The sequence below is a fragment of the Leucoraja erinacea genome, chromosome 6 (assembly GCF_028641065.1).
Source record: "Leucoraja erinacea ecotype New England chromosome 6, Leri_hhj_1, whole genome shotgun sequence".
NCBI lineage: Eukaryota > Metazoa > Chordata > Chondrichthyes > Rajiformes > Rajidae > Leucoraja > Leucoraja erinaceus.
This window is the reverse complement of record NC_073382.1, coordinates 14,113,001-14,129,826: the sequence shown is the minus strand read 5'-3', so window position 1 is coordinate 14,129,826 and position 16,826 is coordinate 14,113,001. Positions and strand designations below refer to the sequence as shown.

General features: G+C 47.2%; 1 protein-coding gene across 1 annotated transcript in view; it reads right to left on the bottom strand.

Moving 5' to 3' along the window:
* Window positions 1–16,826, bottom strand: part of nalcn (sodium leak channel, non-selective) — a 201,010-nt gene that overhangs the window by 22,159 nt on the left and 162,025 nt on the right. The window contains 5 exon segments of the mRNA XM_055636651.1: window positions 1,594–1,726; window positions 2,027–2,120; window positions 4,044–4,192; window positions 5,615–5,683; window positions 9,154–9,273. Coding sequence (XP_055492626.1) covers window positions 1,594–1,726; window positions 2,027–2,120; window positions 4,044–4,192; window positions 5,615–5,683; window positions 9,154–9,273 — 565 coding nt within the window.

Below are 16,826 nucleotides of genomic sequence, written 5' to 3'. Positions count from 1 at the left end.
ACGACGTGAGGACCCGCTGCAGCTCACATACCGTCCGAACAGATCCACGGACGATGCGGTCTCCCAGGTTCTGCACACCACTCTCTCTCACCCTAACACCTAGAAGGGGGGCTATGTGAGGATGCTGTTCATTGATTTCAGTTCAGCTTTCAATACCATAGTCCCCACCAGACTTGCTGAGAAGCTGCCGGAACTGGGGCTGAACACTCCCCTGTGTGCCTGGGTCCTGGACTTTCTCACGGCCAGGCCCCAGGTGGTCAAGATGGGGAGACATACCTTCAACCTCCTCACCCTGAACACAGGATCCCCCCAGGGTTGCGTCCTTAGCCTTCTACTGTACTCCCTGTACACACATGACTGTGTGGCTAGGTTCAGCTCCAGCTCCATAATCAAGTTTGCTGATGACACGGTGGTGGTGGACCTGATCTCCGATAACGATGAGAAGGCCTACCGGGAGAAGGTGGCCGATCTGGCACTCTGGTGTCAGGACAACAGCCTCCTCTTGAATGTCACAAAAACTAAGGAGCAGATTGTGGACTTTAGAAGGGCTCAACAACCGAGGACGTACACGCCACTGGAGATAAGTGGGGCTACTGTGGATAGAGTGAGCTGCTTTAAATACCTGGGAGTCCACATCACAGAGAACCTGACATGGACAACACACGCTGCCGCACTGGTGAGTAAGGCAAGGCAGCGCATTTACCACCTCAGGCAATTACCACCTGAGGAAATTCAGTCTCTCTGAGGATCCCTCAGTGCTTCTACTCTGGGGCTGTAGAAAGCATCTTGTCCGGCAACATCACGATCTGGTTTGGGAACAGCTCTGCCCAGGACAGGAAGGCTCTGCAGAGGGTAGTGCATTTGGCTGAACGCACTATGGGAATTACACTCACCCCCCTGCAGGACCTATGCACCAGGAGGTGCAGATCCAGAGCCAGCAACATTATGGGGGACCCCTACCACCCCAGCAACGGACTGTTCCAGCTGTTACGGTCAGGCAAGTGCCTCCGCTGTCACGCTGTGAAAACAGAGAGGATGAGACGGAGTTTCTTCCCACAGGCCATCAGGACTGTAAACTCTTATCTCACCAGGGACTAATTTACTAATTTACTGTTGTGTTGTGTCTTTAAACATTTTTCCTAAAATGTAAATACTGGTTCTGTTCTGTTCTATTCTATTCTATTCTGTTTTTTTTGCACAATCCACAGGCATTGCCACATTCATGTCGTTGTACATCTTGTATGTGTATGTGACAAATAAAGTTGACTTGGCTTGACTTGGATATGAGGCAAAAGTGGACAAATGGGGCATCTTGACTGGCATAGGCAAATGAGGCTGAAGGACCCTCTTCCATGCTGTATGATTCTACGACTGACCCCATCCACCACTCGACAGCCAATACGGCAGTGATCTTGGTTTTGTAAGATAATCCTCACTTGGACACGGGTTCTGATATGTACGTTGCGGCATGTTAACAGCACACATTCCCCTCACGCTGTGAGAAGTGTCTGACTAACTCTGTAATGGCAAACTCCAGCAACATCAGGGTGTATCGCTTCACCAACTATTTCACCTGATTTAACGCCAACTTACCAACAAGAAGGTTGAGCATTATATATGCAATGATGACATAAAAAGAACAGAAATACATCAGGGCTCCAGCATAGTTTCCACAGTCCGTCTCCCAGTAATTCTCATCGTTGGGAGTGCAGAAAGGTGGCTGGACCTGTGGGGGAATTACAAGAGGCATTGAACACTGCAGTTTGGCTATCAAACTCCTCCCCATTCTGTTGTGGGGTAGACAATCTTTGCACATGGCCAATTCTGAACTTTCCCCTAGTCACTTTAATTTCATGTTTCATGGATCTTGTGTTTTATAACTGTTGGCAGACCAATTTCCCTCCTGAGATAAATAAAGTTCTATTGCATCGTATACTATTAAACTAAGAACTGAGTATAGAAGTTTGGGGGGGGGGAGTCATGTTACAGTAATATAGGAAATGTGGCTGTGGAGTTTCCTACTCACCATGCAGTCATGCATGATCTTATTCCAGTCTTCCCCTGTGACGATGCGGAACAGGACAGTGATGGCTTTACCGGCAGAGGAGAAGTTTGCATGTCTGTATGGAGAGATAACAAACAACAGTGAGGTGATTATCTAGGGTTTTGAAATGGAGAGTCTGTGAAATAGCCTGGATGAAACAAACTACCAAAACTGTAAAATCATCAGAGGCATCAGGCAATTTAAACCATTGAGCAACTTAAACTTACGCAACTTGCTTGAGATAATATAAGATTTTTCTTTTGAACTGTATTCTCTATCATTACCAACATAAATGCACCTTTACTGATTATCAGATGTATTCTATTTAATGTAATCTGTGAAATATAGAGCTTTTTAAACAAACCACGTTATAATCCAAAAGAACAATTGCAACAGAAAGCAAAGCTGACAGAACACCAGTTAATTGCTCACCCGAGTCAAGAGGTCATGGGTTCAAGTCTCACTCCAGAGCAAGGAGGAGTGTAGGAGTCGGAGGAGGATCCAATGGTCAATTGTGCCTTTATTTCAGTTTACTTTAAGGTAGACAAAAAATGCTGGAGTAACTCAGCGGGTCAGGCAGCATCTCTGGAGAGAAGGAATGGGTGCCGTTTCGGGTCGAGACCCTATTTCTCGGGCTCCTCCTCCTCCCTTTTTCCTTCCTTCTCCCCCCCCACCCCCCATCAGTCTGAAGAAGGGTTTCGGCCCGAAACGTCACCCATTTCCTTCGCTCCATTGATGCTGCTGCACCTGCTGAGTTTCTCCAGCATTTTTGTGTACCTTCGATCTTCCAGCATCTGCAGTTCCTTCTTGAACACCCTATTCAGTTTAGTTTTGTTTAGAGATATAGCACGGAAACAGGCCCTTCGGCCCACCGAGTCTGCTCCGACCAGCGATCCCCGCACTTTAACACGATCCTACACACATTAGGGACAATTTACATTTATACCAAGTCAATTAACCTCTTTGGAGTTTCAATGGTGTTTTTATTTGACACGTGCAAAAGCACAGGGAAATTATTTTCTTACATTCAGTCCAGTAGATTATTGCCATACATAATCCCATGTCTGATTAGCAAAGTGTACAGCGATAGGGGAGGGGCATATCGCTGGAGGTGATTACAGAGATCGGGAAAGGTGTAGTGATGGAAGGGGAGTTATGAAGATACAGAGAGGAGTAGCAGCTGGAGGGATTTAGAGATAGGGATGGGTTTAGTTTAGTGATATAGCATGGAAACAGGCCCTTCGGCCCGAGTCCACTTCTTCGTCTTCTTGGCGTGCACAGCCTAAAGTTGTAGGACAACTTGTTCTATTTGATCTTATTTGATTGTGCACGCCAGGTTGATTTCATTCATCGAAACAGGGTGGGCCACGTGAAGGTTGCGATCTTCCACCCCGGCCCAAGTCCACGCCAACCAGCAATCCCCGCACAATAACACTATCCTACACATACTAGGGACAATGTACAATTTTTTCAAGCCAATTAATCTACAAACCTGTATGGTTTTGGAGAGTGGGAGGAAACCGGAGCACCTGGAGAAAACCCGCGCAGGTCACAAGGAGAACGTACAAACCCCATACAGACAGTGACTGTAGTCAGCATTGAACCTGGGTCTCTGGCGCAGTAAGGTAGCACCTCCACCGCTGCACCACTGGCGGGAGGTATTGAGATAAGGAGGGATGTAAGGGCCTATAAAGAAATAGGAAAGGATGGAGGCTACTGAGGGACTTGAAAATGAGGATGCAAATGTTAGAATAGAGATGGCACCAGGTTGGGGAGTCAGTGGGGCGAACGAACAAGAGTTAAATGGATTTGGTTGAGCATGAGGCTACAGAGGCACATGGGTGCCACCCAGTATTCAGGGTACTGTCTCTGTACCAGGAGCAGGGAGCTGTTACTAAGAGGCTACCACAAAAAACACAGAAACAATTATCATTCCTACAGACCAAAGGGCATTAATAATAACACGCGGGGTTTCACGGAGGGAGAAAGGTTTACACACCTGTTGATGTTCTCTCCATACTTGACAGTCCCAAACAGAACCACTCCAGCAAAGGCGTAGCAGATCAGTAGTAAGAACATCCCCACTATAATAAAAAAGCTCTTGTACATACTGACAACTACAGTCAGTAACAACATCTTCAGCGTCACCTGTAACCAGACAACATATCCTCACAATTCAATACATTATCAAACTGATTAAACCAATTTACACCAAGGTAAACACTGAGTTGTGAAGGATTCTATTGACTACAAAACCTCTACACATCTTGACAGTCATTCTACGCACTAAATATTCCTTGCAATGTAGACAGTCTCAATAAATAAACAGTAAGGCCCGTATTCTACTAATTTTTTTTAAACCCAACAGCAGGTTTAACTCTGCAATTTAGACTCAACGGCGGGTTTAAATCCATGATATTTAAACTAAAGTCTGAGTTGTCTTTCTACTAATTGCCAAAGCTTAGACTGACCTTAGACTAGAGTCCAACTTGCCGCAAAATTTAGACTCAGTGGGGGGCAGGTTTAAGGAAGGTTTAAGCTCGCGACGGAGAGAAAAAATGACCGACGAGCTGGAAGCACTGCGGAGACCACTCTACCTCCGCTTGCAACTTCATTCTCTTCCATTGCTTACGAAGGTCACGAAGATCTCTGCGGCTGTCAAACCCCGACTGGAATTGTGAAGAAATCGAATCCATGCCTTGTTCTTTTCAATTGTTGCCTGGAAATTACACCTTTTTTTCTCGATAATTGTAATTTTATCGACTAGTAACGTCAGGAGAAATTCATTCTCGGTGGCGTCCCAGTTTCCTTTCCGCTGTTTCTTTTTGTCAGCCATGTTGAAGTTGTCATCTGCTCATGCACCTGCTATTGCATTGTACATGTGCAGGACAAGCAGACATCGTCACCATGGCAATTAAAACGCGGTCCAACTTTACACTCAGCTAAAACCAAAGTCTAAAGTTAGACTTGCCTTTGACTTTAGTCCAACTAAACCTCGCTACCAGAATACCAAATTTTTCTTAAACCGAGCGTCGTGTTTAGTTAGACCGAACGGCAGGTTTAAGGTGAGTTTAAGGAAAGTCTAACTTTGCAATTAGTAGAATACGGGCCTGAGGGTTTTAGCTACAATAAATGAAGATTTCGAGTGACAAGTTTTATGTTACAATTTAACAGCAAAGGAAAGAGTCTCTTTGAAATGGCTAATTCAATATTACGGTCTGATACCCTGAGCTTGACTAAGAAATGGACCTGAGATGGGGACTGGCTCAACTCCTGGTCGAGATGGGATCTCTGCCTCTCCCGGATCACCAGAGGGGACGGATGCAGCAACCCTCAACACGACGGCTCATCGCGGATGCTCAAACACATCGAAGCAAAAGGAAAAAGAAACACACACAACAAATGAATGCAGTGAATGGACATGAAGCGCGTAAACACCATTGTACACTCCGCACGGGACAACAGCAACACAAGACGCTGCAAGAGACTGATGATGATGAGGCGAGGCTGCACAGTTACGCTCCCGTCTGCGGAGGCTCGCCGCTCTCCTGACGCGAGCTGCGTACTCACGTGTTTCCCACAAATGGAGAAGAACCGGAACACGATGACACAGGCGCCCATCATGTAAGTGTACTCGTTCTGTGAATTAGCCACAAGCAAACTCTGTAACTCGGTTGCTAAGAGCGATCTCCTGGTTGCCAAACACTTCAACTCCCCTTTCCCCCTCCCTGACTTTCAGTCTGATGAAGGGTCTCGACCCGAAACATAACCTATTATTTTGCTCCAGAGATGCTGCCTGACCCGTTACATTACTCCAGCTTTTTGAGTATAACTTCGATTTTAACTCCCCTTCCCATTCCCATACTGACCTTTCTGCAATGGGCCTCCTCCACTGTCAGAGTGAACCACAGTGCAAATTGGAGGAACAGCATCTCATAATTAGCTTTGGCTGCTAACAAAGGCTGATTTCTCTAATTTCAACTATCTCTTGCGTTCTGCCTCTTCTTCCCGCCCCCCCCCCCCCCCCCCCCCCCCCCCTCCCTCCCCTCTCCCCCTCGTCCTACCAGTTCCACTGTTCATATCCCTTTATCCATTCATTACTTCACCTCTTCCCCAGCCAACACTGGGCCAATAAAGGCTCCACCCATCCTTGGTCATCTGTTGCCAACCTGATTTGTTCTGGCCTTTTCCTACTTTCAGGTCCCCCCCCCCCCCCCATACCTTCAGTCTGAAGAAGGATTCCGACCCTAAACTTCACCCATCTATTTTTCTCCATAGATGCTGCTGACCCGCTAAGTTACTCCAGAACTTTGTGTCTATCTTAGGAGCGTGTTCAAGGTTGACCACACATCTCATAGCTGGATCCCAGAGAGCTAATGTCGCACACCCCAATCACCCCTCACCACGGTGCGTTTCTGCCCCACACCAATCTCTTCCCCTCCTCCATCTGAAACCAGCTTCCTCGTGTGTGTGTTTATGCACCTTCTCCTCAAACCCAACCCTGCTCTGCACCTCCAGCCCTGCCTGGGGCAGCGAGCTTCACATTCTCTCTGCTCTCACAGTCCAAAATGTCACCTATTCCTTTTCTCCAGAGAAGCTTCCTGAACCGCTGAGGAACTGCTGATCCAGTATTTTGTGCCTATCTCCTCCCAAACTCTCTCTTGGCAAGTCTGGAACATCAGTCACCTGGTGACGAAACACAGTCGAGTTAAACCTCCTTCTGCGGTACTTAATACTTTCTGTCAAGGATAAACGACTCAGCTCGAACTTGAACAAGTCTTTTGCTTCTGTAGCACACTTCATGCACTCCAGACCACTTTGGAGCCAATTTGTTCTTTATAGATACAGTGGGAAAACAGGCCCTCAGCCCACCGAGTCCGCGCCAATCAGCGATCACCCCATACACTGACACTATCCTACACTCTAGGGCCGATTTGCAATTTTTGCCAAAGCCAATTAACTTACAAATCTGTACGTCTTTAGAGAGTGGGAAGAACTTTCCACCGGGTGGCGCCAGCAATGGCTGCCTCGCCAGCAGTCCTTTCACCCTTTTGTTATTTTTAGTGTGTCTAATTGTATGTTTTAAATGTTTCTTAGTATATCTTATATGGGGGGTGGGGGTAATAGGGGGAAACCGTTTTTCAGTCACTTACCTGGACGGAGATGCGTCTTTTCTCTGTGTCGCTTCTTCGCCCTCCCCCTCGGGGCCTACCAACTGGATTGGCGCGGCCTTTCCTGCCGGAGACCGGCCAGAGCTTCAGTGGCGGGCGCAGCACTGAATTATCATTGCGGTGCGGGGCGATGCCTTGCCAGGGATCACCAGTGTTGGAGCTCCGGCGTGTTGGGCCTGCTGACTTTTACACCGTGGAGCTGTGGTTTGCGGAGCTTCTAGCCGCGGGGGCGACGCTGATTTTAACATCGCAGAGGCCTGGGATCTTTTGCTGGGGGTCGCCAGTGTGGCTCCGTGCAGCTCGGCCTGTGGACTTCGGAAGCCGCGGTCTGCGGTAGGAAGCGGTGGATTCGGAAACTCCAAGCCGCGAATGTGTTCCTCCGTTCTGACGCCCGAGTTTTGATCATCCCGGCGAGAGGGCCTGTACGTCGGGCCGTCCGTAGTGGGGACAGTGGGGGGGGTTCAAAGGCCCCGACCACAGGTGAACAAAGAGGAAGTTGACTGAACTTTATTGCCTTCCATCACACTGGGAAACTTGGATTCCGCTGTGGTGGATGTTTATGTTAAACTCTAGCGTGTATTGTGTTCTTTTTATTTGTACGGCAACTCAAATTTCACTGTATCAATTGGTGCATGTGACAATAAATGTGAACTTGAACTTGAAACCAGTGCACCTGGACAAAACCGATGCAGTCACATGGAGAATGTACAAATTCCGTACAGACAGCGCCCGTAATCAGGATCGAACCCGGGTCTCTGGCGCTATAAGGCAGCAACTACCGCTGCGCCACCTTGCACGTGGAAAAGTCCTGTAAAAGCAATGTGATAATGACTCCATAATCCACATTCAATGATTCTAACTGAGGGAGAAATGTCACTCCTGCTGAGAAGCTTTCTCTCATGTCCAAAGTTGATCTCTTGCATTCAGTTGGGGGGATCTGTTGTGGCCACTGAAAGATGGCACCCATGAGAGAATGGCAGTCCCCCAATACTGCAATGAAAAAACAGCCCATATTTGATCCCACAACCGTCTGATTCAGGTGAGAGTGTGCCACTGAGCCGGACATTAGCATTCTATTATTTCCTATGGGGGACGGCATGGTGAGTGAAGCAGTAGAGTTACAGCGCCAGAGACCCGGGTTCAATCATGACTACGGGTGTTGTCTGTATTGGGTTTGTACGTTACCCCTGTGACTGTGTTGGTTTTCTCTGGGTGCTCTGGTTTCCTCCCACACTCCAAAGAAGTACAGGTTAGTAGGTCAATTGGCTTCAGTAAAATTGAAAATTGCCCCTAGGTGTGTAGGATAGTGCCAATATACGAGGTGATCGCCGATCAGTATGGACTAGGTGGGCCGAAGGGCCTGTTTTCGCGCTGTATCTCTAAACTAAACTAGATTGCGTGGGTTTTCTCCAGATGCTCTGGTCTCCTCCCACATTCGAAAGACATTAGAATTAGAATTACCTTTATTGTCATTCAGACCTTACAGTCTGAACGAACTTTCGTGCCTGCAGTCATACATACAATAATACAATAATAAACAACAATAAACACAAATTAACATCCACCACAGTGAGTCCTCCAAACACCTCCTCACTGTGGTGGAGGCAAAAAATCTTAGGGCTGCAGTCTCTTCCCTCCTCTTTACAGGTTTGCAGGCAAATTGCCTTCAGTAAAATTGTACATTGTCCCTAATGTAAGGGGTGTCGCTGGTTAGCGTGGACCCGGTGGGCCGAAGGGTCTGTTTCCGCGCTGTATCTCTAAAGCCTAAAGTAAAGTCTAACTATTTACAGGACATCCACAAGGCAGAACTTTCCAATTAATCTGGCAGGAGCAGAATTGAACGTTTCATTGCCTTAGCTGGGACTGATTGATCACTGTCAAGTCATGACATTGCTTCCAATCTACTCAATAGAGCAGGGGAAATGGCACATGACTTACAAGTAAAGCGAAGTGCAACACCACCCAGATTACACCCAGCGACGTCACCAGCAGGTCGTAACGGTTGCGTCGGCTTTGCCAGTATCCAGATGGGGACATGGCAGTGATCTTCATAGTCACCTGAAAGGAAGCAGAGAGAGCAGCCCATTCAAACACAGACAATACGTCGGCACCATGTTAGTAGCAGTGGAACAGTGGTGTAACGGTGGAGCTGTTGCCTCACAGCGCCGTAGACCCGGGTTCGATCCTGACTACGGGTGCTGCCTGTACCGAGTTTGTACGTTCTCATTGTGACCATGTGGGTTTTCTCTGGGTGATCTGGTTTCCTCCCACTTTCCAAAGGCATGCATGTTTGTAGGTTAATTGGATTCTGTAAATTGTCCCTAGAGTGTAAGATAGAACTCATGTACAGGTGGGTGATGGCTGGTTGGCGCAGACGCGATGGGCTGAAGGGCCTGTTTCCACACTGTATCTCTAAAACCTAAACTATTTGTTAAAGTACCTAAGAACCTAAAATATTTTGCACAAGGAAGGATCTACTTGCTTTGGAGTCAGTGCAGTGCAGAGCCAATGGATTGGTTCTTGTAATAAGGGGAAGCCTGAGGAGGTGAGATTGAAGATAACCAATTTATGGAGTTTGGAGGACTGACAGTTGACCTCATTGAGGCAATGTTCTTGGGGACAATTTAGAATATTGTCTTCGGTTTTGGTCGCCATGTTATAGGAAAGACATTGTCAGTCTGGAAAGCGTGCCGAGAAGATTTATGAGGATATTGCTAGGACTCAAGGGCCTGAGCTATAGGGAGAGGTCGAGTAAGCGAGGACTCTATTCCTTGGAGGTGTACAAAATCCTCAAAGGAATAGTTTGGGTAAACGCACACAGAGTCTCTTGCCCAGAGTCAGGGAATCGAGAACCAGAGGACATAGGTTTAAGGTGATGCGGATGGACTTAATAGGAACTGAGGGGTAAAATGTTTTACACAAGGGGTGGTGGGTGTATGGAACAAGCTGGCAGAGGAGATAGTTGAAGCAGGTATTATCGCAACGTTTAAGAAATATTTAAACAGGGACATGGACAGGATAGGTTTTAAGGGATATGGGCCAAACGTAGGCAGGTGGGACTAGTGTACAGTGCCCTCCATTATATTCGAGACAAAGACCCATCATTTATTTATTTGCCTCTGTACTCCATAGTTTGAGATTCGTAATAGAAAAAAAAATCACGTGGTTAAAGTGCACATTGTCAGATTTAATTAAAGGGTATTTTTGTACATTTTATACATAGTTCCCCCACTTCAGGGCACCATAATGTTTGGGACACCTGGCTTCACAGGTGTTTGTAATTGCTCGGGTGTGTTTAAATGCCTCCTTAATGCAGGTATAAGGGAGCTCTCAGCACCTAGTCTTTCCTTCAATCTGTCCATCACCTTTGGAAACTTTTATTGCTGTTTATCAACATGAGGACCAAAGTTGTGCCATTGAAAGTCAAAGAAGCCGTTATGAGACTGAGAAACAAGAATCAAACTGTTAGAGACATCAGCCAAACCTTTGACTTACTTAAATCAACTGTTTGGAACATCATTAAGAAGAATGATGGGTATTTGTCCCAAACATTATGGAGGGCACTGCAGATGGGGCATGTTGGTTGGTGTGGGCAAGTCAAGCCGAAGAGCCTGTTTCCATGCAGTATGACTCTGACAACTGTTGGAAGGTGGGAATGATACAGATGGACACCACTGGCCAGTGTGGATTTGATGGGCCGAATAGCCTGCCATATCCACACACTGTATGACTTTACAACTTACCGAATAGTGTAAGGGCTGGATAGAATGGATGTGGGGCGGATGTTTCCACTAGTGAGAGGGTCTAGAACTAGAGGGCACAGCCCCAGAACAAAAGAACGTACCTTTAAAAAGGAGATGAGGAGGTAGTTCTTTAGTCAGAGGGTGGTGAATCTGTGGAATTCATTGCCAAAGACTGCTGTGGAGGCCAAGTCATTTGGTATTTTTAAAGCAGAGATTGACAGATTTTTGATTGGTAACAGCGTCAAGGTTTATGGGGAGTCGGCAGGAGAATGGGGTTGAGAGAGAAAGAAAGATCAGCTATGATGTGGCACAATAGAGTTTCTGCCTTACAGCGCCAGAGACCCGGGTTTGATCCTGTCTATGAGTGCTGTCTGTACGGAGTTTGTACATTCTCCCTGTGACCGCATGGGTTTTCTGCGGGTGCTCCGGTTTCCTTCCACACTCCAAAGACATACAAGTTTGTAGGTTAATTGGCTTGGTAAAATTGTAAATTGTCCCCAATGTTCAGGATGGTGCTGGAGTACGGGGTGATCGGTGGTTGGCACAGATAGGGTGGGCCGAAGGTCTTTTTCCATGCAGTATCGCTAAAGTCTACAGATTGAATAGTGGAGTAGACTCGATGGGCCGAAAGGCCTATTATGCTCCTATGACCTATGAATAACTGCCATTATATAAGATATGACTGATCATCACACTGTACTGGCACTTTCTTGTTCAACTTCAAACCGTGCAATGGTTCGGCTGAGGGAACAGATGGGCCTCAGAATAATCCCTCATCTCAAAGGCAGCACCTCTGACAGTGCGGCTCTCCCTCAGTACTGTGGCAACAGTCTGTGTTTTGTGTTCTCAGGTCTCTGTAGGTATCTCAACACCATAAAACAGACAGAGCTTTCCTGACAGAGCAGGGAATCAGCCAACTTCAAAGGACAGGCCTTGAAGCGAGAGATGATTTATTGGGGGCCCGTGCACTGGAATGGTGTTCAGACACCACCTCGGTTTATCACTTCACACCAGGCGGTGGAATAAATCCACAAAAGCTTGACGTGCCAAACTGCGAGTGAAGATTGCACCGTCTCCACCCTGCACCTGGCCATGAAATGATGTTCAAGTGACAGGGGAATCCTCCTGCCGTTTGTGGCTCTGATCAGAGGGACTCGGTTATTCTTGGCTTTTCCTCATTATCTCAGCTCTTTTTAAGACTAATCTTGCTTTGAGTCAAGAGGGATGAATGTCAATTTTCATTTGCAGAGATAATTTGGTGTTATCTCATGTATTACTCATAACACAAAATTAGCCCTGCAAATCAAAATAGGATGGGTAGGAAAATCTGTATCTCATGTATAACTGATAGGGAATTTCCTCAAGGTCATTTCCTGACCCAACTGACCCCTGTGCCTCGATCATAAAGAACAAAGCACAAAATGGGTAACAAATCCCCTGTTGTTGTATTGATGGGCTGATTACGATAGATTGGAAAACCAGATGCAGAGGCTGCACCACTTTTACAACCTCAACCAGGAGCTGAAGATTCACAATGATTCTGTCTAATCTCCAAAATGGATGCGAGAGCAAGTTAAAGGGGTAGTGGAGCGGGGAAATCAGGAGGGGAAAGGAGTGAATCGAGAGGGTTGAGTTTGGGAGAGTGGGGAGGAGAGGTGAGAGATAGAGATCGGAGGGAGTGAGAGAGGGGAGGGAGAGATGTGGTGAGAGCGAAAAGGGGAGAAAGAGAGAGTTGGAGAGGGGAGGCGTGAGAGGGAGGGGGGGGATGAGGGAGGAGAGCGTGAGGGAGGGGGCATGACGGAGAGGGGGCATGTGAGAGAGGGAGGGGAGAGGGGATGAGAGAGGCAGGGTGAAAAAGGGGGAGTGAGAGAGGAGGAGTGAGGGGACAGGGCAGGAAGGGGTGAGGGAAGGTGAGAGAGGGGAGATGATGGGATGACGAGGGGGGGCAGGGAGGGCAGAGTGGGAACTGAGGGGGGAGGGGGGGGGCGGGGAAGGAAACGGTGAGGGAGAACTTCTATCAAAAAATTGCCTTTTATTTGTGCCATATAAGCATTGCAACAACTTTGTAGATATTCTCCAAGCTAATCCGTTTTCAATTATTTTGCAGTCTTATTTCAGTTTCTCCAGCTTTGGGATATTTTGAAGGCTTGGTTGCTGAACCTGTTCTCCGGGGTACATCTGCTTTGTGCGTGATGTTCAAACACACCTGGTTGCGGCATTGCCCAGTCTGTGCAAAGGCACGGCAGCATTCACTTTCTAGCATTGCTCCAGTAATTACCGGTATTTTTTGTAGTCTCATTAATTTAACAAAATTTCCTTTCAACCCAGCATGGAATGCCAAGTAATTATGAAACACTGAGCTCATTAAAAAATTGACCTCCAATCCCCAAGAGTTCAGCACTCTATAGCAGATTATCCACTGCTCTGCCTAAAACTGGAAGCACATCTAATTGATAATCAGAGCCAGTCAAGAAGAGATAACACTAGACAAATTAGCCTTTAACCCATCTTGTGCTGGATCACAAGGCGCGCGCACACACACACACACACACACACACACACACACACACACACACACACACACACACACACACACACACACACACACACACACACACACACACACACACACACACACACACACACACACACACACACACACACACACACACACACACACACACACACACACACACACACACACACACACACACACAAAGATGGACGTACAGACAGATATATATATAGACATACAGCGATAGGCAGCCATACATATATAGACAGACATACATAGAAAATTGGTGCAGGAGTAGGCCATTCGGCCCTTCGAGCCTGCACCGCCATTCAATATGATCATGGCTGATCATCCAACTCAGTATCCTGTACCTGCCTTCTCTCCATACCCCCTGATCCCTTTAGCCAGAAGGGCCACATCTACCTCCCTCTTAAATATAGCCAATCAACTGGTCTCAACTACCTTCTGTGGCAGAGAATTCCAGAGATTCACCACTCTCTGTGTGAAAAAGGTTTTTCTCATCTCGGTCCTAAAAGATTTCCCCCTTATCCTTAAACTGTGACCCCTTGTTCTGGACTTCCCCAACATCGGGAACAAACTTCCTGCATCTAGCCTGTCCAACCCCTTAAGAAATTTGTAAGTTTCTATAAGATCCCCCCTCAATCTTCTAAATTCTAGCAAATACAAGCCGAGTCCAAGCGAGTACATAGACAGACATAATATGCAGTCATACATAAACATACAGACACGTATAGACATGCAGACATACATAGGAAGACATAGACAGACAGACATGGACAGACACCGCTAATGAGCAGGCAACTGGTTAGATTTTTCTACCAGGCTAGCATAATAGTATTTGCTCAACCAGTTTATAGACCTGAGCATCACAGGCAAGCATGTGTTGTCTTGCACTAACTATCCTTGAGATGGCACTGGTGAGCTACAGTCTTGAACCACTGCAGTCCTACGGCAGTGGCCCCGGTCGGTGCTACAGGGGAGGGAGAGCTAGTGATGATGATGAATTGGCAATATATTTCCAAGTCAGGATATGTTGGAGGGGAAGCTGCTGATAGTGGTGTTACCATATGCCTGCTGCCCTTGTCCTGTCACAGGTTTGGGAGAAGCTTGGGTGGGAAACTTCAGTACACACTGTAGGTAGTGCACACCAAGCCAATGGTGGTAGAGACAGTGAGTATCCAAGATAGTTGGTGGGGAGTCAATCGGGTCGGCTGATTTGTCCTGAATGGTGAGGAGTTTTTTGTTTAGTGTTGGAGCTGCATTCATCCAGGCAAGTATAAATTAAAGAGAGTGAGAAGAGGCCAGTTGGCCCTTCGATGCTGCCCATGTGCAACATGTAAGGTGTCCATGCTGCTCTTCGAGAGGGCTAAGATGACTGGAGCATTTGGTGGGGTTGGCAGGGATAGAAACTATTCCAGAACACTGCCTTAAAACGAGGATGGCACAGTGGCACAGCGGTAGAGTTGCTGCCTTACAGCGCCAGAGGCCCGGGTTCGATCCTGACTACTGATGCTATCTGTACGGAGTTTGGAAGTTCTTCCCGTGACCTTGTGGGTTTCCTCTGGGTGCTCTGGTTTCCTCCCGCTCTCCAAAGACGTACAGGTCTTTTAGGTTGATTTCCACTTTTTATGATGTTTCCACTAGTGGGAGAACCTAGGACTAGAGGCCGTAGCCTCAGAATAAAAGGATGTACCGTTAGGAAGGAGGAAAGACACAAAATGCTGGAGTAACTCAGCGGGGCAGACAGCATCTCTGGATAGAAGGAACGGGTCAAGACCTTTCTTCAGACTCGACATGAAACATCACCCATTCCTTCTATCCAGAGATGCTGCCTGTCCTGCTGAGTTATTCCAGCGTTTTGTGTTTCTTCGGTGTAAACCAACATCTGCAGTTCCTTCCTACACTATACCTTTAGGAAGGAGATTAGGAAGAATTTCTTTAGTAAGAGGGTGGTGAATCTGTGGAATTTATTGCCACTGAAAGCTGTGGAGGCCAAATCAATTGATATTTTTAAGGCAGATAGGTAGATTCTTGATTAGTACAGCATCAGGGGTCATGGGGAGAAGGAAGGAGAATGGGATTGAGAGGGAAAGATCAGCCATGAATGAATGGTGGAATAGACTTTATGGGCCGAATGGCCTAATTCTGCTCCTATCACATGAACTCAATTGGGTTTGGTAAGAATTGTAAATTGTTCCTCGTGTGAATGATAGTGTTAGTGCACGGGGATTGTTGGTCGCATGGACTCAGTGGGCCGAAGGCCCTGTTTCCATGTTGTATCTCAAAACTAAAGTAGGCAGGACTCTCTCCCAAAAAGCACTGAGACTGGACGTTCATTTGAAATTTCAAATCTGAAGCGGGGAGATATTTGAGGAAAAAACAAACTACTGGAGGAACTCAGTGTGCCAGACAGCATCTGTGGAGGGAAATGGGCAGATGACATTTCAGGCCATTACACTGATCTTCTTCACCACCCTGTCCACCAGTGACATCTTCATGAAACGATGTATCTGCACTCCTAGGTTTTCTAAATTCATGTATTCTGTATACTGCGTACGGCTCGAATGTAATCATGTACATGTACGTACATTTCGTGATTGGTTAGCACGCAAAAAGCCCACTGTTCACTGTATCACCAATTTTAGTGTCATCTACAAACAAACGTAAGTGTGGATGACGTATTGAAGAGACCGAGCCTGTGACACTGGTATCCCTGTATGACTCTCCTTTAAAATTACAGAAGACTCACCTGAAAAGGTAGATATTGGGAGACAACATAAAACACAAGAGAGGCCCGGGGAGCCGTTGGTGCGAGGAGGACTTACCTGGAGCTGTGAGTATAAAAACAGTGCAGGGCTTGCTTCTACAGAGGCCCGGGGAGCCGTTGGTGCGAGGAGGAGTTACCTGGAGCTGTGAGTATAAAAACAGCGCGGGGCTTGCTTCTACAGAGGCCCGGGGAGCCGTTGGTGCGAGGAGGAGTTACCCAAATCTGCAAAGTTCCATCTCACTTCCAGAGAAGGAGTCTGGTGGAAGCCTCTGATTGGTGGAAGAGGACCAGAGGAAGCAGCTGATTGGCTTGTATCCCGGGTAAGGCTTTATTGTATTCGGACAAGGGGGAGAATGAGGGCCAGGGCAGTTTACTGTTCTGGATGTCAGATGTGGGAGGTCATGGAGTCGGAGTGCCCTCCAGATGTCCACATCTGCGCCAGGTCCGTCGAGATGGGGCTCCTAAGGGACCGTGTTAGGAACCTGGAGCAGCAACTCGATGACCTCTGTCTGCTCAGGGAGAGCGAGGAGGTCATAGAAAGGAGTTACAGGGAGGTGGTCACTCC